At 41.4% G+C, this 21041-nt stretch overlaps 2 protein-coding genes across 3 annotated transcripts in view; one reads left to right on the top strand and one right to left on the bottom strand.

Annotated features, from left to right (window-relative positions):
* LOC113459632 (uncharacterized) overlaps positions 1-21041 on the top strand; it is a 102539-nt gene that overhangs the window by 8435 nt on the left and 73063 nt on the right. The window lies entirely within an intron of this gene.
* LOC102062016 (pancreatic lipase-related protein 2) lies at positions 564-17397 on the bottom strand. Of its 2 annotated transcripts, XM_005489831.2 has the most exons (14): positions 17268-17396; positions 13438-13535; positions 10653-10701; positions 9689-9843; positions 8580-8705; positions 7004-7138; positions 5096-5204; positions 4308-4424; positions 4110-4232; positions 3079-3197; positions 2226-2355; positions 1922-2033; positions 1270-1437; positions 564-766 (listed from the first exon to the last, which is right to left on the bottom strand). In XM_005489831.2, exons 2-14 carry the CDS (start codon positions 13438-13440, stop codon positions 703-705), a joined length of 1410 nt encoding a protein of 469 aa, XP_005489888.2. In that variant the 5' UTR covers positions 13441-13535; positions 17268-17396; the 3' UTR covers positions 564-702. The 2 variants fall into 2 exon arrangements, with proteins under 2 accessions (XP_005489888.2, XP_074401389.1); XM_074545288.1 differs by lacking the exon at positions 4110-4232 and having other exon boundaries at positions 17268-17397.

Below are 21041 nucleotides of genomic sequence, written 5' to 3'. Positions count from 1 at the left end.
GTGAAATGGTCAGTGCCAGGTTTTGCAAACCTGGTTACTCAGAGTTTCTCTTCAGGACTCTCAGTGGCCACTGCAAATATTTGTGTTTGAAATTAAACAGCATCCAGGAGCTGGGATTCAGTGTTCAGTTCCTTCCAAAGAGGGGGGCAGTTGATGTTTGCCTTGTCTGCCTTTCCAGGCAGGTGCAGTACAAAGGGCTGTGCTCACCTGCAGCAGGAATCACCTTGTGCTGCTCCTTGTGCTGCTCCTGCCCCATCCCAGAGCCTCTTCTGGAGGCAGGGCTCCTGTGCAGGGCTGCAAAACCCTCAACAGCAGCACAGGCTGCAGAAAGGAGCTGTTTCAGACCTGCAGGTGTGCTCTGAGGACATGTGCTGCCTTGAGAGTGTTTGATAATATCCCAGATTTATCTATCAGTGTGGAAGGACTCAGCTCTTGCCTTGAGGAACAGGCGGAGTGAGGCTGTGCACTGTTTGAATTGGATTTTAGTATCTGTGATTTCTGGTTGCTCCATAGTTACAAGCATAATAAACGCGGCTCAAACATGAGAAACATTGACACGTGTGTTCGCAAAGAACTAAAAAAAAACCCAAAGGGAACAACAATTTATTATTTTTTAAGTTGCTTTAATTGTGTTTTGTGCCAAGATCTCCATGCACAAGGCTGAGGGTTTACTCAGCTGCCATGTACAGACCTTGGGCACCTCTAGCAAGGTGTGAGTAACTGAGGCTCTCCATATGCCACAGTTCCATGGCCACAAAGAGTTGACCTAGGAAGAAAAAACAAAGCTTAAATCAAGATTTATCTCTTTCTGCCCAATGAAAAATGAAAGGGTGCCAGCTGTCACCTTGAGGGTTGTTAGCCCAACCCATAATCCCACTGAAGGCTTCCTAATAGCCTGCTGTAAAGATTATTAATATCTGCTATGAATAGCAAGAAGGTGAATTTCCTTCTTTTGGGGACCAGCTGTAAAATTTGAGGTTTAATATGCTTTGTCTCAGTTTGTAATTGTTTTGCTGTAGAAAAGCTAAACATTTCAAATTATTCATTGCTGTATTCTTTCCCAGACAGTTATTCCCAGGTGCATAGTCAAACATCTGATTTTTCTGATTTTTTTTCTGTCCAAAGTGCAACAATGCCTTGTATTTTTCCTCATTGAAATTCAGATTGTTGATTACAAACCATGTGTCAAATTTAAGACCATTTCTCCATCTTTTCTCACAGGTTTTTTTCAGGGCTTTGTTTTCTGACCTCTAAATGGGATACACTCACCTATGCCCATCTGCTCCATGTATTATATTGACTGTTTCTGCTCCCAGTCTTGCCCAGAGCAGAGAGAATATGGCTTTATTCCAGAGAAATTCAATTTTTGTAGTATTTTTGGGGTTGATTTCAACATCAAGATACTGTGTGTAAACATCATCTTGAGAGAGGTCTCCACTGCAAATAGAAGGAAAAATGGCATCACTAAGTTTAACAGTTCAGAGATCAGTGAAATAAATCAGATGCTCCACGTATTTTCACAATAGAAATTTTTTAACAATAGAAATTTGCATTTTTGGTGTTCTCTGTAAGAGCACAGGGCACTGGACCAGGGCTCTGAATGAGGAGAGGATGAAAAGCAGCACAAAACACTTTAAATGGGGAGGTGACAGGAGTGAGACTGGGGCTGTCCCCAGAGCCCCTGTGTGCTGAGTATGCAGGGATCACTCACCTGGAGTTCAGAAACACAGAACTCATGGAAATGGAGATGCCTTCCACTCCCTTTTTACAACCATCCATCTGCCCTCATGGTTCTAAGTAATAACTTCTTTCCTATCTGATGTGAAGCAGAGTATTTGCAATGCAGGATGAAATGTGTGGAAAGTATGTAGATTAGTGCTAGCAGCATTAAATACTGCAGAAAAATATTAATTTCACTTACCTGGCAACTTCATATTCTTTTGAGTTCCCCTGTGTGTCGTAGTAAACCAGGTTTATGTCTCCCCTCGTTTTCTTTACACCAGACAATTTGACAAATACTTTTTGTCTCCAAGCTGCATAAATAAAAACAAAAATAAATCCAGAATATCACTGGTGAGCTTGGCTGCTACATTGCACAAGTCATGCAGCATTTTCTGTCAGGCTATTAGCAGTTATTTACAGAAGCAGCACAGGTGCAGGGTTGTAAATCACATCAAGGCACTTTGCAAACTTGAGAACAACTGTAACAAACCTTCCCCACTTACTAGCAAAAGGCTCATCTGCTGCTGTATTTAAAAAATACTTTTGGTCTACCCTCTTCAATTTTTCTGGGAATCTGTCAGCATAGTGCCCCATCATTGGACATCCTTCCTGTGGACATGGGAAACAGTTTCCCTAGGGAAAATAAGAGCATCAGTTAATGAGGAATTTTGTTTTTCATGCTAGATCTTATGAAATTAAGGCTCCAGATGCTGTCCTGATCTTGCAAAGCTGTGGCAGTACTGTGTGTTTTCCTAATTTAACACCAAAACCTGACAAACTTGTTTTAGATAATGGCTCCTGCACCCAAGAGGGTGCAGAATGAGCAGGTTTGGTAATAATGAGCCTGTGTAAGCCAATAGCCTGAAACTTGTGAGCTCAAATACTTTTCAGGTAGATTCTGGTGCAAAATACAGGCCAGTTTTGCCCTCCTTGCCAAGGGGGACTTGCCTGCAATCACAAATGGGGGAAAATGAAAGGAGCAATGTTCATAAATGTGGTTTAGGTGCTCCAATCTAATTGGGCATTAGTGCCTAACACAAACTAGAGAGCAGTCAAGGACTCTGGAGGCTCTAAATGTAGGAATTAGTAGAATACATCTACCTAACTTCCATTCCCTTTGCATAAAGTTTGGGGTGGGAATTCCACAAGCTTTTATTTCTGTCCCCAGTATTTGGTGACACCATTTATGCCTCAGGATTCCTTTTCCAGGGTGGAACAGTGGAACTGCTGTGTGCTCTGCTCCCTCCCACCCAGCCACTCCATGGGACCCCAGCCACCAGCACCCAAGTGCTGGCTGCTCCACAGACCTGGAATATTTGCTTTGCACCTCAGCCCTTCCTGGGCTGAAACACTTACTTTCTTAAAGGCTTCATAGGAGTCACAGGGATATGCAAGGTACCCAGTGGGGTAGAGGATACTTGCAAAATAATACTCGTGGCTGCGTGAGTGGTGGCACCCCCCAAAGAGTGTAGCATCTGTTGGAAAAAAAGTTTAAAGTTTATGAGCTTTGATAAAACAACCTCCCCTTATCTTCTGCAAGAGTTGCCCTTGGCTCACCATGGAAACAGCTCAGGCACACAACAGAACAGCAGCATGGGCCTGTAATAATTTCTTTTTTGGTCTGAATTTCTAGTTGCAGGAGAAATTGCTGGGTTTTTGTGGTTTTTTTTCTGGAGAATGGTGTACCATTATCCTAAGATTTCGAGTGAGGTGCATATTGGTTTGCTATGATGTAATAGTCCCTTTTAAGAAGACAGTCATATGTCATATATATACATATATATACATATATATATACACATACACTATATATATATATATATATATATATACATGTGAGATGTCATAGCAATATACCATTTGTTACATTTTAAGGGCTTAACAGAGCAAAGAGAACCACCCAAGTGTCCAAAATCTCTGAAAATAGAGAAGTTCAGAGGTGAGGCAAGTACAGTCCCTGGGAACACTCACTGCTTTCACCTAATCCATGCCTTAGAGGTGTTGGATGCCCTTTACAGCACCTGCAAGAAACCAGAAGTGGTGCTGTCTGTCACGCTGCTGATTTGGCCTTTCTCAGCCTGGAAAGTCTCCTGCTGGGGTTGTTGGACCTGCAGACCCCCTGCTTCCTGCCTTTTTGGGGTTTGCATCTGATTTCAAATTAGAGAAGCAAAGCTTAGGCATGTGTGACACCTCCTTTCCCTGCAGAGTTCTCTGTGGAGCACTGTTCTGCTCCAGCCTTTGCTGTTTCTTACTTCCTTTTAACTTAGGAGTAAACAGGCAAAAGGCAATTTTGTTTTCCTGTTTTCTCCCAATGGGCAATTTTCGCCATTCATGTTTCAGAACTGAACAAAAATAAAATAATAGGTGTGTTGGAATTGCATGTTTACCTGCAATGATGGCTTCAAAATCACTTTGTTTCATCTCTAGAATCAAATCAGCACATCCAGGCATCACAGTTCCTCCGTTTGGGTAAAAGTCCAGGTGCCCAGTGGTGTTATACATTCCAAACCCTGAGACATGCATGGGAAGGTGTCAGTGCCTTGGTGCCCACCCCTGCAGGTGCCCCCTGGCACAGGAGCACTCACCTGCTGCAGGGAAGTGAGCAGCATTGCTGTGGATCACATCAACAAAGTTGGCATCTGTAGGATCCAGTCTCACCTCGGGGGGAGTACCTTCAAAATAGGGCCCAGCAGGGTCTAAACCTAAAAAAACCACCCCAAATTTATTGATTGAGGGAGAAAGAGAAGTGTTGTATATGTTAATAAATCTTTTGCCAACTCATGAAATCAGTTGTTTCGTTTTCCAAGCCCAATAATGATGTGAGTTCCAAGCTATTTGATGTGAATTCCAAGCTATTTTTTATAGTGTTGGAATTGCATGATTACCTGCAATGACGGTTTCAAAATCACTTTGTTGATTAAAAAACAACAAAAAAAAAGGGCAAACAGTATGGTTTTGTGAACCTTTCTGAAAACTTATTCCAAGAGAAGTACAGATTATATAATGGCATATTATATTACTAGGAAGGAGGCAAGGAGGCATTTATTACCCATGGACTTATTACTGGGCTCTAAAGCTGTAAATAGGGAAAACTAAGGGTTCTTGCAGCTTGATGTAACCCACTGAATGATGGCAATGCTACAAACATGTTAGCTATGCTTGTCCTTCCACTAAAGAGTATTTCATTTAAACACAGAAAAATGTAATAATTACCCTGTTTCTGAGAAGCATAAATTTGGTCTGCTCTCATGACAGGTATTTCCAGCACTGCCAGTAATTTAATTCCAGTCTACAGACCAGTGTGTTGCAAGTTTTTTTCCCTTTAAACACACGCTGCCAGCTCTGGATCTTGGTGAGCAGAGTAATCCATTACCTGTTATCCGTCGGATGCCTCGGATCCTTCTTCCTGCCTCTCCTGCAGTGTGTGCTCCCAGGCTGTGGCCAATTAAATGGATTTCATAAGGGGAGTACCCGAACATTTTCTGAGCATTAAAGTGGTGGTGGTGGTAGGAGATAAGAACACAGGCTTTGAATAACAAGCAAAGAGAAGCTCTGACATTATGGGCCTCTGGGAACATCTAGGCCGACTTTCTGCATAGCAAACAGAGGGGGAGTTCCTTGAGTTAATTGCTGTTTAAATTACACTAAGAATTGACAGAAAAATGATCCCATCTGGAATTTTAACATGCATAGTGATGAAGGGTTCACTGCTGCAGTGTTGGCATATGCTTGCTGTATTCCATTATCCTGTGTGACAAATATGGACAATCTTTCCCACTTGGATCAATGCCTAATGTCATCTTCCATAAAAATGATCTTTTTTCCTTATTTATTCTACTTTGCAGCCCTTTTTTTGTGACATATCTATTCTCCATGTCTATTTAGAATATGTGCTCATATAAAGAATAAGATTTTCACTGCCAGGCTCAGGTGGGGTGACATCCATTCTGCTCTTAGCCAGGTCTCAGCTCTACAAGGTCTCAAGGTGTTGTACAAGCTGTACATCTCACTGCTGAGATTTTACACTTGCATTGAAGGTGGAAAGAGAGACAGAGGGGACACATTCATTGAGTTTTGTAGCAATCAAAACCAACAAAGTTGCCAAATGCTTCCATTTTTTACATTAAGTTTTGTAATGTGCGTACCAAAATTAAAGCAGATCTGGAGAATGGACCTGTCTGCCTTTATTGTTAGATGGCAGATTCCTCTGAGAACATTTTACTGCAGTGCTTCCACTTACAATGCAGCTGAACCTTTATGACAATGAAACTCCAGACATTTTTAAATTAGGGAAAAGAAAAGGAAGCCTAAGCATCATTTATGCATTTTTGTAAGGGAAGAAAGGGTGCCCTAGACTGCACATGATGCAGTAACAGAGAGAGTAAATAAGAAACTGAACACATCTTCAAATGACCTGATATTTACACACAGAGGAGAAAGATCCAGAAGCCAAATGTATGAGGCTACACATGATTTTCCTGGGAAGGAACAGTAGATTTTGGTAAAGTGCTTTTTGAGCCTCAGGTTCTTGCAAGGTTGTCACTTTGCCTCACGGGCTCTGAACTTCCTCTTGTTGCACTTTAAGATGAACAACTCCTGGCCAGGGTCAAGTCCAGTGCCGGGCAAAATTCTGATTTTCAGCAGCTCCAAGTACCCCTGAGTGTTTCTGAAATCAGTGGGAAATGCTGCTGCACAAACCTTGCAAGTGTTCTGCACTCTGTGTGCACAAGTGAACACCTGCCTTTGGGAGCACGAGGCTCACAGCCAGGAGGAAACTGCACAGTTTATGGTGCCTGCAGACAGCAAACATGGAATTATCAAGCAAGGCAGCTCGTTTTGGTGATGCTAAGCTGAGATATTAATGCACTTCTGGCACAGGTATATAATGCTGGGAAACTGGGTAGTGCTGAACTCGCCTCATTTCCGCGGCTTGCCTGTAACATCATATGGAGATGTTGCCACCTACTGTCTCTAATTAATAGGTACAACTCCTCGGTCCCAGCTTCCTCTGTGTCCTTAGAGGCTGTGAGAAGTCCTTACAGGGCTGATAATTAGTATAATTAGCTGGATCTCAGCTGTACAGCCCTGCCTGACCGTTCTGGCCAAGGTTCAAACCCCAGGCAGCAGTGTCACAGCCCCAGCACTGCACTGGGAATGGCAGCAGCTGAAGCAGGGAACTGCACCAGGGTCCTTACCTGCAGGGCTGTTATAAAATAATAAAGGTGAAGGGTCCTTTACCTGCAGGGCTGTTATAAAATAACAAAGGTGAAGGGTCCTTTACCTGCAGGGCTGTTATGAAATAAGCAACCTCAGCCCCCAGCACACGGATGTTGTTCACTGCACTGACGTAGGTGCCTTTTGCTCCCTCTTTCCAATCCACAGCAATGCAGTTGATGTTTTCCACCTCCAGTAATAACTGACGTGGGAACACACAAAGCAAAGTATTTAAAGAAACAAAATATCAATCAGAGATTCAACATCAACTGGACTAAGGATTAAAATGCAACATAAGTTTCTCATTCTTTACTACTTCACTGTAGCCTGTACCACACTGAAACGTCTTCTTACAAGACAGAATGTAACAAGCCATTCCTCAAAAAAAATTATGAAAACTGTAATAAAAATATTTTACTTTATACCCCATTTTTATATTTGAAATACTTCTGAAATGCCATACAGCTGCACAGTAGATTCTGTATACAGTACTGTGGCTTTCTTTGAGGGATGTTGGTAGTTTAACTGAATTGCATAAGAAGTTTACTGTCTTATTTACCAACTGGGATTAAAACTGTCAAAGTCATGTCACTCAAAAAAAATTTGGAGGAGAGGAGAAAGATTCTCTTTCAGCAAACCAAGCATTGGTCACTTTGGTACTGGACACAGTACCAAAGATAGTGATTTTTCCAGTGGAAGAATCACATTATTCCGCAGTTACAGTTTTCTGTGAATAAGGTTCACTTAAGGTTTGAGATAGAACAAGGAGTGGTAAAAATTAATCCATGAAAAACAGCCAAAGGTGAACGGCAAGGAAAACAGAAGTGAAACTATAATGCATCCTGGACTCGCTCCTCTCCTGTGGGGACCATAAGTTTGTAGTATAGAGAGCCAGAAAGAATTCTGCTTCTTTTCAATTGAAAAAAACAGAAAAAGGAAATTTAGTATTTCAGATTAAAAGTGTTCATAGATTTGTGAACAGAAGTAGTGCTGCTGGTTTGTGATTTAAAATCCAGAGGTGTCTTTTCCAGCTTGGGCTTTCCCTGCCAGTACAGAAGCAGCAGCAGGTAGAGCAGATCTTGCTTGTCTGCCAGAGCCAAGGTACACTCTGCTGGTTTTGTGGGAGCTTCCACATTTCACATTTGAAATGGTTTTTCTACTGGGCTCTGTAACCAAACAAAAAGCAAAAATTTTGGTGGTGTTCTTATGTTTGTTTGTTTGTTTGTTTGGGTTGGTTTTGTTTTTCTCTAAGAACAAATAGTGGTGAGCCAGGGTTGTATTTATAGACTGAAATTTGAGCTTTACAGTCAGGAGGGCCCTTGGACTGAAAGAGTTTTCTGCCAATGGGAGCAGCTGTGATTTGGTGTCTGCACATGGATATAGAGGCTGGGGACAGCTCTGCTCAGTTATTGCCTTGATCTGATCTAAGGGTTTGTGAATGGAAATTCTAGAGGAAAATAATATCAGAGAGGACCAAGGGACCTTGATATGCTGCATCTTCCTGAGTGGGAACACTGGTGTGTGTGAAATTTAATTCTTCATTTGTATCTTGTACAGCCTAATGAACTGTAAATTCATGGTGGGCATTAATGCCTAAAGGATGCCAGGAGAGCTGATGGGAACCAGAGGATACTGTCTCATACCAAGCACATTTCTACCACCCAGCCTGTTTTTCCAGTGCTGCCAAATCCATGAATGATGAAGGAGGTTTTCCTATGTGAGGAAAAATGTGACTTCGGGATGGTCGAGGAGTTTATCGCCGAGATCACCTAGAGGTTAAAAAAAAAGAAAGGTTTTATCTGTTCCTACTTTCAAATATTAAAAGAAGTCAGCTAGGCCATAGCCTCAGGACTAAAGGGACTCTACTTTGACAGGACAAAGTCCGTGGTTTTTGGAACTCAGGGACCAAAAATCTCATATTTCTCAGTTCCACTATGGTTTCCACAGAAATTGAGCCCTTGTGGTTTTTGCTGCTCCCATACTCTGCATGCAGAACCCCCTTTTGCAGGATATGAAGCAACCTAAAAGTGCCACATGGTCACAGGGTGTCTCCTGGCCTGAGGTGATGAGTTTCTGCAGGGAGCAGCCCACCAGATCCACAATTCCTGCTCCAGCTTGTCCTTTGCTGACCTGACCTTTGATTCAGTGCTGCTGTTTCCAAGCTGCAGCCTGTTTTCCTCATCAGCCACTCCAGAAAAGCTGGAAGGGCTTCATGCAAGGGCTGCATGCAGCAGGGGTGGGGCTGATCTTCACACACTGCTGCAAGTTACCTAATTATCTATTTTTTCTTGAGAATGTTATCTGTCTGTATTGTTTTCAGACAAATACAGGGGCTGTGATGTGAGCTCAGGGAGTTTGGGTGTGGAAGGGCTGTGTCCTAGATCATAGATATGCTAAAGTTAAATGGGAAGTAGTGGAAGCTGTATTTTGATTTATTTTATCAGCACCAGAAGTGCTGACCAACCTGCTGCTGAGTGTATGCCATGCACTTCAACCTTCCTCAGAGACTCAAATACATGCAAAAGGTAGTCTGCCATAACCTCTATCCTAAATTTCAGGAAAATACCAGGAAATCTCTTCTTCATTCATAACACTTTTTTTGTGTTTTACCCCAAAGTGTATTCATTATTGTACCTTCAAACTAACTTCTGATTCTGACTTGTTTGCCTATGGTGACTGACACAGACTTTGTAACAAGTTAAACCAACATTTTTAGGTTCAGTCAGCTTTTGATGTTAAAAATAAATGTCACCTGTGAGTTGTTTCCTGTTTCTCTGGTGTAGAGAGAGAAGCTGATGTTCATCTCTTCTGGGGGATCAGGCAAACCTGTCAGAAGCCTCCCTGGTACCCCAGACCAGGGTGGGTCATCTGTAAAACAGCCAAGCCTGGGGTAGCAAACTTCTTTACCTAGAGCAGAAGAAACAACTTGTTTATATGAATGACCCTCTTGCTTGATGATGTATTTGAGACTAAGCAGTTTGAAGAGCAAAAAACTAAGGATTTATTTTCATTATTGATTTTGAAATTAATTTTTAAAGGTCATTTATATGTCCTTTGTGTGTAGTGCCTCAAGTGGGAACACAAGCAGAGCTAAATAAACCATGTAAAGAAGGATAAACCAAGTAAAGACCCACACAGTGTTTTGGCACCACTTTCAATGCTTGTAAAAGATTCAGTTCCTTTTTAAAAACAGCCTAGTAAGAAATGCTTGTTAGAGTTTCTCCTGCATACCTTCTACTCCAAAGCATTGTGTCTCTGTCATGGGAATGAAGGTAACCTTGTACAAAGAATGATGTGAATATTTCCTTCAATATAGTAATATTTTCTAGATCAAGTGGGTCTTGTGCTCACTTAGACTCAACTTTTATGCTTGAGCATTGGTGTGCTGAGCACCCTGTTGCTGGTCAGCTCTTGTATAAAGCAGCAATATAAAAACAAATCTTGCATTGCCTTGATGGAAATAGGACACACAACTCGGAATTTCTCTGTGGATTTTCAGCACAGAGTTATCTCTCTTGCGCTCTTAAAAAATAAGTTTTAAACATAGCAGAGCCTTTTAGCATTAGTTCCATGCACTGTAACAGGCATTGCCCTACAATGACCCACAAATCATACCACAATTTCAAAGTAAAGGGAAATAACAGTTATCATCTGCTATGTACCACTTCATCTGAATTCACCTTCTAGTGGCAGCATTTAAAAATACAATTTCTCACCTGCTACTGTGCCAAGGAGATAAAATGCAACAATCCACATTCCAACAACCTAAAGCAAATTGAATACACAGGTTAAGCAGTTTATTTTGAGTGTTTTGTCCTTTTTAAAAAGAGTGTAACACAAAGAGAAATGCAAAGACCTTCACGCGAAGAGGGATAACCTCACACATTGGTCTGTGCACATCAGCCAGAAGGAGGCCTAGGGGTCCTGGCAGACAAAAACTGACCATAAAACAATGTGCCCACAGCCAGCAGCATCCTGGGCTGCTTAGGGGCAGTGTTCCCAGCAGGATGAGGGAAGGGATGTGGATGCCATGGGACAGAAACAGTGAAACAGCAAGTGTTTCTCACAGCGGCTTGTGAGAAGTTTTAAATCGTTGTAAGGATGTGATAAGTTGTTAAGCATAAACAATCTGCAAGTGGTGTTTTTCTACTTGTCTATTCTTCTCAAAGACTGTGTGCAGATGTTTTTGTTAGTTAGCCAATCAAGTAGAATCAATCATATCACTCTATAAAAACTGCACAGTGCTCTTTAATGAACCTTCTTTACCCTTTCTACAGTAGTGCCTCCCACCTGTTCCTGTGTCATTCTCAGCACAGGAGTAACAAAGGGATCCCTCCCCACCACTCAGATTTGCTGTTCTCTGCATTTCTTGCACAGACAATACTGCATGCCTGCTGCTGCTGGCATCAATCAGACCACAGCACCCTGATTTGTTTTCCTGCCGTGGTGGGAGAGGTGAGAGGTGTGGTACAAGCACAGTGGTACATGTAACTTGTTGAAGTCTGCACTCTTGGAAGCTTAGGCTCCTCAATGCAAGAAAAACTTTGATCAGATTCCTTTCCTCTACACTTTCCTTACTGGTCTTTTCCATGGCAGAACTTCCATTAATTTCACCTCCTCCCCTCTCGTTTGCCTCAGTCACTGTTCTCAATTTCCTCTTTTAGGTGTTTCCTATAGCACCCACATTCCCATTTCCAACATACTGCTTTACTTTTAAACCAAAAATCTGAGTTGGCACTCCTGGCCACTGGGGTAGCTCATTAGAAATATTAAGAAAAAGTGGTAAATCCAGTAGTTATAATCTCACTATGTGCATAGCACTGCCCAAGGATGTTTTTACAGATGTGAGAAAGGCAGAAACACAACACCCCAGAGGTCCCTGACACTACAAAATGCTTTCAGAAACAAAGAAGAAACAATTGGGAATTTTACAGAATTTGTCCTTAAAGCCTGTGTGACACGTGTCAGCAGGAGGAACGTGTGATCCACCTCTGTGCTTGTTTTCGATGGAAGTGGGATTACCTGGCTGTAATGACATGGTTTCCTAACAAAGCCAAACAGGATAGGTCAGAGCACTCTCTAATAAACTCTGAAGTCCCTGTTTGGTAAGAGCTTGTTTTGTTTGTGTGTTAGGGCAGAGGAGTGAGGATGAGTATCTCAGCAGTGAGCAGGAGCTGAGAGGAATCATGAAATTTCCTCAGAAATACAGATCTGATCCTAAACCTCATTTATTGATGTAGTTACCAGAGAGGAAAACTATCTGCTCGAGGAGAGTGGAAAGCAGAGGGAAGTCTGGCAGTAAAAGAGAAGGGAAAAGGGTCAGGAGCTATTCTAAGCAGCTGGTGAAGGGCAGGAACAGAGAGGTCCCAGCTGTTGGCCAAAAGGAGCAGCTCCATTCAGCTGGAATGTCTGTCAAGGTGCCCATCATCCTGATGAGAACCTGATGAATGACAGTGCAGGAAAATCACAGCTGATGTGGCTCATCCAATGAACTGGAGAGCTCCACAGGATTTGTTAATATTCATGGACAGACCTCACACCCAGGAGATGGACAGTCCCTGTCAGGAACACTGCAGCAGGAGGGAGAGTAGAATTTCTTTTCAGACCCAAAATCTGAAAGAAAATTAATGATTTAAGGAGAGATGGGAGATCATTGCCAAATAAAAGTGGTCAGTAATTTCCTTCAAAGGATCTTCCTTTGAAGGCAGAAAATAGAAATAAACATGTGGCCAGGGAAATAAAAGGAGTAGTAGAAATTTTATCATCTGTGGAATGTTGATACATTCTGTAATTAAGAGAGTTGTAGTTTGGGTAGAAGATAATTTTTTTAGTGGGAAGCCTTTCTGTATCAGCCTATGTTAGTGACAAAAAGATTGCAAAGAGGTTAAAAAACTATGCAGAAAGAGTTCAGGCAGCATGCAATTTGGAAATTCTTTCACTGGGCATTTGGGAGGCGTAGTGCTGAACAAGAGGAACTGGAAGGACTTGTTTGTGAATGAGAGCTCAGCCTGCCCAGGGCTGCTGGCAGGAGGCTGCTCTGTGCTGAGCTCAGGCGGCATCTCAGTGCACAGACAACATGCTAAACCTGCACTAAATATTCTTAAATTGATGTTCAGCCTAGAAAAAACTGCAAACATTCCTAGCCTGCCATCCTATTGCATAAAAGCTGCACTGGAGCAGTGGTGGCTCCTCACTCAGGACATCAAGGCACCTTCAGGACACTGTTGCTCCATCAGTGACTCATGGGCACAGCTGGGGCTGGGGAGATATGAGAAAGTCTGCATAAGGAGTGTCTGCAGTGCATTTTTCAGTCCCACACATGTACCCACACACCTTCCTGAGGACATGCACACAAGCAGGCACACAGTGAGAAGCAAGGCCAAATCTCAGGAGTTCTCTTTATCAGCATTTTAACCCAATGACTTCACTGCCATAAATGGATTTTTTAAAACATTTTAAACAACATTTGTTATTTATTGAATTGCTAAGAATTTTACTCACCATTCTCTTATAACACTTGTAATCTCTTTTTCTGGTGGGCAGTACCAGGGTACAAAAATGGCTGATGTTTTCTTTAATGAAAATTGGAGAGCTTTATGCTGAAAAAAAAGTAATACAAAATAAATTAAAAATCCATAGGTAACTTGGTAAAGTGGAAGAAATTAGAAGAAAACAGGGGGCAAAAAAGAGCAATATTGGTAACTAGGAATTAATGGCTAAAAGTTACAGAGATTTCATAGGGAAAATAACAATTTCAACATGTATAATTTATGGACATTGGAATTAAGGAAAAATATTTAATGCATGAAAAAATTAAGAAGACACAATTTTTTTGTCTATCTTTACCAAAACCAGGTGAAATTCGCAGCAGTTAAAAAAGAATTCACAGTGATTCTCTGTTCAGACAATTGTTTTAGATCTGATGTAGAATAGCTTTTCGAGGTGGAAATTCAAAAATCACTGGACTTAAGTAACTCATAGCTGAGATTCTTTAAAAAAAGAAACTATTAAAAAATTGGTAATTTTTTTAAAGTTATTGATCTGTAGGAAAAGCCCATATACAAAATTCTGAAGGAAATTATTATGCTATTAGGTAAAAAATTAGGATGAATGACCTGAGGAATTTCAGACCTGTGGAATTTCAGTCCAGCATCATCCTGAGGCAGAATAATGAAATTCTCCATAGGAGAGTTTCTCCACTCACCCATGAGAGAAAAAGTGTGAAGAACTGTTAAAAGATTAAGCTGTGTAATTGAATTCACTTACATGACATGACAAACTCACTGACAGTCTTAGAAGATCAACATTTTAAGCTACATGATACTTGGATTTTAGTAAGATCTCTGCCACTTGATATTTTGATTAAGTAAAATTATATACACGCAACACTACAACAGTTAAGTAGATTAAAATTAAATGCATGGATTAAGTAGATTAAAAATTGAGTAATTATTGCATTTCAGGCTTTAGTTGGAAGAACTAGAAGGCAGCTCCTGGATTTACAAATACTGTTCTTGCAGCTGTGAACCATCATGTCATATAACTTATAATATCATATGTCATATCATTATAATATCATATGTCATATCATTATCATATCATATATCAGAGTTTACCACAATCAAGGTGTGATTTTGGTTTTTTAGCTTCAGGGGTTTTTTTACTCACTGTTCATGCTGGATCATCACTGACAAAGGTTTTAGAGGAATCAGTTTTTGGCATTACACTGAATTCCAGCTTTCAGCACTGATGTTACTGGATATGAGCTCACTGTGAAACAATGCTGACATCTAGGCTAAAGTGTAGTAAAAATGTACAGTTTTTGGATGTAGGATTGGTTTAGGAGTTTGGGAATTAAATGCTGTCACGCTGTATATCATGTTTCCAGATCTCAGGTGAACATTTGAGGAAGCTCTAACTGCAAAGACCTTTAAAGTCTTATTTGTGTTAGTAATGACTTTTGAAGTGCCAAGGAACTTGTTATTCTTTGTTTCCACACATAAAACTGGGAGAATAGTACTTTCCAATTTTCAGGTCTGCTTTATCTCCTTCAATACTGAAGTTTAAGTTCTCTGCCTCCTTTCAGGTCCTTTTGATGTATAGTGGGTTTTTTTTTTAGTTTTTTTCCTTGCCTTACCACTCCAACCGTACTTCCCATATTCCCTGCACTGGCACCGTCCTTAAGCAGAGAAAATCTTTGCAGTTCTGTCTTTTCTGTTTTATTTCTTTCTTATTTTTCAGCAGTTTGGCTCAGCATTCAGTTAAAATGGTAAATCAATACAAAGGAGGAGAAACCACCCAGAGTTTAACATATAAGCTTTGGATATAGGAGTTGTAGGTTAAATTTTTGTTCTCCCAGAAAATTCTTGCAAGGCTTTGAGTGTGAGGCATTTAAAGAACTACTTGCACACCCAAGTATTGAACATTATTTTAAATGGTAAAAGAAAGAAAATGAAAAATAATTACAATAGTATCTTTAGGCCTCATAATGGGTATCATGTACATATTTATGCTTGATGATATATGTGAATACCTGAAAGTACAATATGATTTTTAGTTGTTTATTTGAATGTAATTTTGTTGTTCAGCCCACTCTATACAAGCACAGAAACAATACAATTTTTCCTAGGCACAGCCCACAGTCAGTGGCTCAGGCACCCTATTTGAGCAGACTATCAAATAACTATCAAATACTCAAAACTGGTGTGCGGAGTACTGAGGAAAATGCTGGTGGTATGGTGTGATAACTCAGGTAGCAGTACTGATAACTCAGTAGAGTAATTGGCATAATTGTTAACGACTTAATTTCATCTCCAGCTCCTCCCCATGGACCCAATGCAGGGTTCTGGATGAAGGTTCTGACACTGCTTCAGTACAAATGAGCAAAAACAAATAAAAATCATCTTGGCATTGGTCAGTCTCCCTTCCTGCTTGCTCACCAGCTTTTAGGTACAGTGAAGTTCTGCAGGAGGATACTGGCCTTAATTGAACCCACAAATTTAAAATCAAAGAAATCAAAATCTGCTATTTTGTAGCAGAGCGAAGATGGGCAGAACCTTTTGAAAATTTTCTTCCTCCAAAGCACCAAATACAAAGTAATAACCATGGCAAGGCAGGGCTCACACACATTGTCTGCTCTGGGTAGGAGATTTTTCTGAGCGCCAATTGACCTCTTAAACTGAATCTGAAACAGTGGACTGGGACATTGACCTGAATGACTCAGGATAGTGATGCAAATTATTTTCTTGAGGCATTTAATATGGGAAGAGCTCCAATAAAAGGTGAGGTAGGTAAGTTGGAGGGTGCAGTAAGATTTAAGTTGTTTAGGTCAGTTGCTTAGAACTGGTGAACAACTTAGGAAATTGTAGGATAACAGTGAAGAAAACATATTTAATAACAACTCTGGCTTCCTACTGTGCATTATTTGTTCAGATTTCCTAAATAATAGGGTTCTCACCTTGACCTTACATGGTATTCATACATTCAAGTTTACAGAGGCAATTATGATAATTTAATCTAACTACAAGCACCATAAAAAGCCCAAAACAAACCAACAACACAAGTGATTCAGTTTGGAGAAGTGGCTGTGCCAATTCTGAGCAGCCAGGGAGCCTTCAGCCACCACTGGCCACTTGTCTGTCCTGCCAGGGTGATCTCCACTGTCCATCTCCATGATCAGGCTGCTTTTAAACCTAGTGAGCTCCAAGACCAACACCGTTGTCCTTTTGTTGTCCATTTTTGAAGTGCAGAACAACCCTTGTCAATGACTAGTTCGAGTTCCCCTATGCACAGCAGTCTACCAAAAAAGTCTCATTTTTCACATTCTTCCACAAAACAGCTCTAGAATTCTTCCCCATTTCTATTCTCCCTTTAAATTTTCAGTGCTCCTAATAATGCTTAGATATGTAGCCTATTTTATCCTCCTTTTTAATTTCTGTTGTTACTTGTGTTTTGATGCAGTTTCCCTTAAAAATGAAAGAAGCCCAGCCACCATCTGCAAATACTGTCATTTTGTTCTTCCTTTAAAAACAGGGATATATTGAGTCTCAGATTACCTTAGCCCCACTGAACCCACCCTGTTTTCCTAGCTGCACTGCATTGTCACAGCCCAGCAATTCTCATCCCCTGCTGGGATTTCCTGGAATTGAAAAGTTTTAACCCTCCTAGCTGCTGCCCAGGTCCCTGTCTGAGCGCTGCTGTTTGCTTTTTGCGTGTTCACTCAGACCACACCACTCAGCCTGGCCATTTTTAAGCTAAGGAATCCTTGAAATCCCGACCTAGAGCTTGTACAGACACTCATCCCCAAAGCCCAGGGATTTTCCAGCACTTACCACGGTGAATGCAGGAGGGGCTGGTGCTCTGCAGACTCTGCTCAGGCAGCTCCCTGTCAAACCCTGGAGGCTGCTGGCCTTTTTCACTCGGAATCAGCGCCACGACAGGAGGCGCAGGCCGGCCCACACGGTGTCTAATTACAGGTTTGGGGTGGGTGAGTGAGAGCCCTGTAAGAGTGATCCCCTCAGTGCTGCCTATAACAGATGTTGCCTTTTCTTGTTTCTCCTTGTGTGTAATTCAGCAAGATTTCCCCCTCCTGAAGTTTTGTTAGTTTGAAGAAAAGCAGAATGGGGCTGTTTGAGACTCCTCAGAGGGGTTGTTGTGTGTGACATTGATCCAACATGGAATTCTCTCCTGAGTTACCTGGTTATTGTGAGCTGGTGGTGCAGGTAATGACTGACCCTGCACTGCTGGGCAGGTCAGAGCAGGAGCTTTATTTCCTTCCTCTGGGTCCCCCCCAGCAGCCACCAGCTGTGTTTTTGTTATCTGCCTGGTGGACAAGCCTTGTCAAAGCAAACCCTTGTACATTTTCATACAATCAAACCTCTTTATATATATAATCAAGAGAAGACTAGCTTCTTTTAAAATAAAAAAATAGGAAAAATAGTCTTAGAACTTAGGGGCAATATAAGTGTCTCAGTTTTTACCAGTGAAGTTCCTCGAGCTGTGTCTACCCACTACCATTTTGTCTCATCTATGTCCTCTTAGGCCATGTGGGATTTACACTTTAGGTGTCTCTGTACCAAGCTATCTTATCAGCTGGTATGCTCTGGATATAACTGGTGTAAACTGACATTATTGTGATCCACCTGGATCAGAGAAACCACAAGCACTTTCATTCAAAACTGTTCCAGGGGAAGGATAGGGTGATGATAATCATGTCATTCATCTTTTCATGCCTTGTCCATCATGTAAATCCCAGATTCTCCTCTGTGCTCTGCAGACTGTGAGTCACAGCCATGTCAGAGCCCAGTTCTTTCAGTTCCTGAGCCAGCCCTCAGGTCCCCACAGTGCTATCTGCAGGATGAGTGCTGCCATCATCACCTGCCTGGGAAGGACTGTCACCCTTCACCAGGGAGTGGCGCAAGTGCCTGAGGGCAGGAAGTCACTTGGGATGGCTCTGTGGTTCACATAAGGAGCCAATTTGTGGTCCTGAGAAATGTGCATTGCCTGAAAGAAGATATTTCAGAAATTACACCAAAGAAAAAAAGTGTTTCTCCACATCCTGAATTGTATGTAAGGCAATCAGCCTGCCAGACATTGGAAAAACTGAGTCAGGAGTGTCTGTCAGTCCCTGTGGCACAGGGCACCCACAGGAGGGTTTGGGTCTGGCTCTGGGTCTTGGTAGAGTGGAGCAAGGCAGTGCCATATATGAAAATAATCATTAGAAGGAACTCTGAGAGGAATGTGGAGGGAGCACTGGCCAGCAAGGGACTGCATCTCATATTTAATTTCTGCTTACACTGACAGTGTGTGTGTAATTTCAGATAAGACAGAAGAGATCCAGCTAATAAGAAATTCTTGACACTTGAGTCTACCTTCACTGACTGGAAGATGGAGAATGGCAGGAGTTATGGGACACATTAATTGTTGTGCTCAGAACAATGCAGCTCATTAGATAGGTCTGGGATAGGGAGTTTGGGGAGCCAAGGAGAAGAGATAAGGAAAGTCATGTGCCCTCATGTGCCTCATGTCAGAACTCAGGCATGAAACTCAAATGCAAAGCAGCCACTGAAACTGGTGTCTCTGTTCATGATGAGACACCTTCAGAATCTGATGGACATCTTTGTGTGGCAATCAGACCCCTCTGAAACATTTTTTAGGGGACCAGGACTTCTGGATATGCTCAAATATTTTGCTGTTATTTCCACAGAGTCAGTCTTTGTGTGTGAGTGCTGAAATAGTGCCACTGAGTTTCACTCTCTGTGTATTTCAGAGAGTATCTGAATCACACTGGTGTGATTAAATTAATGTGGGCTACAACAAATCAGAATTAATAACCCATATTGTAGGCTTTTGAGGTGTAGCTCCTTTTAGGAGTGGTAATTTTTTCTGGGCCTGTTTCTATGTCTTAAAACAGGTTTTAGTAGGCAGGAAGAAAAGTCTGGCTTTTGCAGCTGCCTCTGACAATGGGCAAATGAACACCCAGTGGTTTTATAAATGTCAGCTTGAGAATTATCAAGGACATAAATCCTTTTTGGTAGCAGTGGCATTCACATAGGTAGGAAAAAGAGAATCAAAACACTCGCAGAGAATCATGTTCTCCAAAGGAATCTCAGATACTGTGTTTCAAGTGCAGCAATATATAAATTACCATGGCTTTCATAGAAGGGTAAGTGTATAAAACTGTGAAAGCAACTTTTTTTTGTTCTCATTTCAATTTTAGATTGAAGATGGTTAATGAATTTCTTAGCTTGCATGGAGGTCATCTGGGAGCAGCTTTGTGTATTCAATCCTCTGGAGAATTGCTAATATGTATAAAAGAAGGCCACTCAGCTCATTGGAGAATCTTACCTGCAGTAATTGAGTGGCAGAGCCAAGAATAAGAGATGTGCTTCATATTTCTATTGTTTAACTCCAGTGTTTTCTTTCTGGTCAAGTGAAAATCAAATTTTAAATTGAATTGAGACAAACTCAATTGTATCCTTTCCAGTATCACTCAGCAGCAAATAAAAGAATGTTTTGGAACTTATAAATATTTATGATTTTCCATAATACATGCTGGCTGTTAATTAAATCACTCAAAGCAAGCAAAGCTAATATTAACTATTGGTTTTGTGAGGTGGAGATTTATGGAGTGTAGTATTTGAAGCAAATAGCACTAGAAAAGAAAGTTTTAGAGGTAGATGATGAAAGGCAGAGGGGAGTCCTTAGGGACAGCCAGATTTTCTTCACAAGGCAGAATTAAAGGGAAGAGGGTGAAGTGCCTTATTCTGAATGCTTTATCTATTACTGCTAGAGTATTGAACTTATCTGAACAAATCAGGTGAGATAAAGGGAATAACTATAGATTTGCCTTGGAAATTGAGAGGCAGATGCAATTCTTGAATATGCATTTTGATAAAAGCATGGCTCTGAGCAGCTCACCTACAGCCCAGTGCCTCAGAACAAAGCTAATCCTCTGAACATCCACTCTTGGCCCCAAGCTTTCCTAGTGTCACAAAAAAAGGAAAAATCTCTGGGATGACACCGCTGCCAGCCTGTATTTGCACATATTGCTTGTGCTTCCTGTGTTGCAAAACCCTTGTGGCAGCTGGGAGAGGTTTGTGCTCCTCACACAGCACCGTGGGCGCGCTCTGTTTGTGCAAGGCCTGGTGATGAGCCATGTTCTTTCTGGAAAATTTTATATCCTTGATATTTGAAGATAAAGATTATTGGCTCTGTTTTGTGCTGGAAATAAGCCACAGGAATAGATTTGGGCATGCTATCAACTTCTGCTCCCTGATCACTGGAAACAGAGCAACTTAAAGCAGCTTGGAGGCTAATTGAAATGACAAAGTCCCTGATACTGTGTAATGGCAAAAGGACAATAGGAAAGCCCCAAGTTTTGTAGAGACTCCACCCAGACAGATTTACTGATAGGTCAGAGATAGCTCAGTTGTTTTGTGGAAACTCCAGCTCCAGTCAGTTTTGGTTAGAGAAGAATAACTCAAATAAAAGTTGGGCATGTGCAAAGATTTTTGGTTTTGCTTCTGTCCCAGCTGCCTGTCAAGCAACTGTGAGACCCAGGGCCTTCACAAAATACCCTGACTGCATTAAAGTCTCAGAAAAAA

This window comes from Zonotrichia albicollis, chromosome 7, assembly GCF_047830755.1.
Source record: "Zonotrichia albicollis isolate bZonAlb1 chromosome 7, bZonAlb1.hap1, whole genome shotgun sequence".
NCBI lineage: Eukaryota > Metazoa > Chordata > Aves > Passeriformes > Passerellidae > Zonotrichia > Zonotrichia albicollis.
Note: the sequence above shows the minus strand (reverse complement) of the source record. Positions and strands in the feature narration are given on the sequence as shown.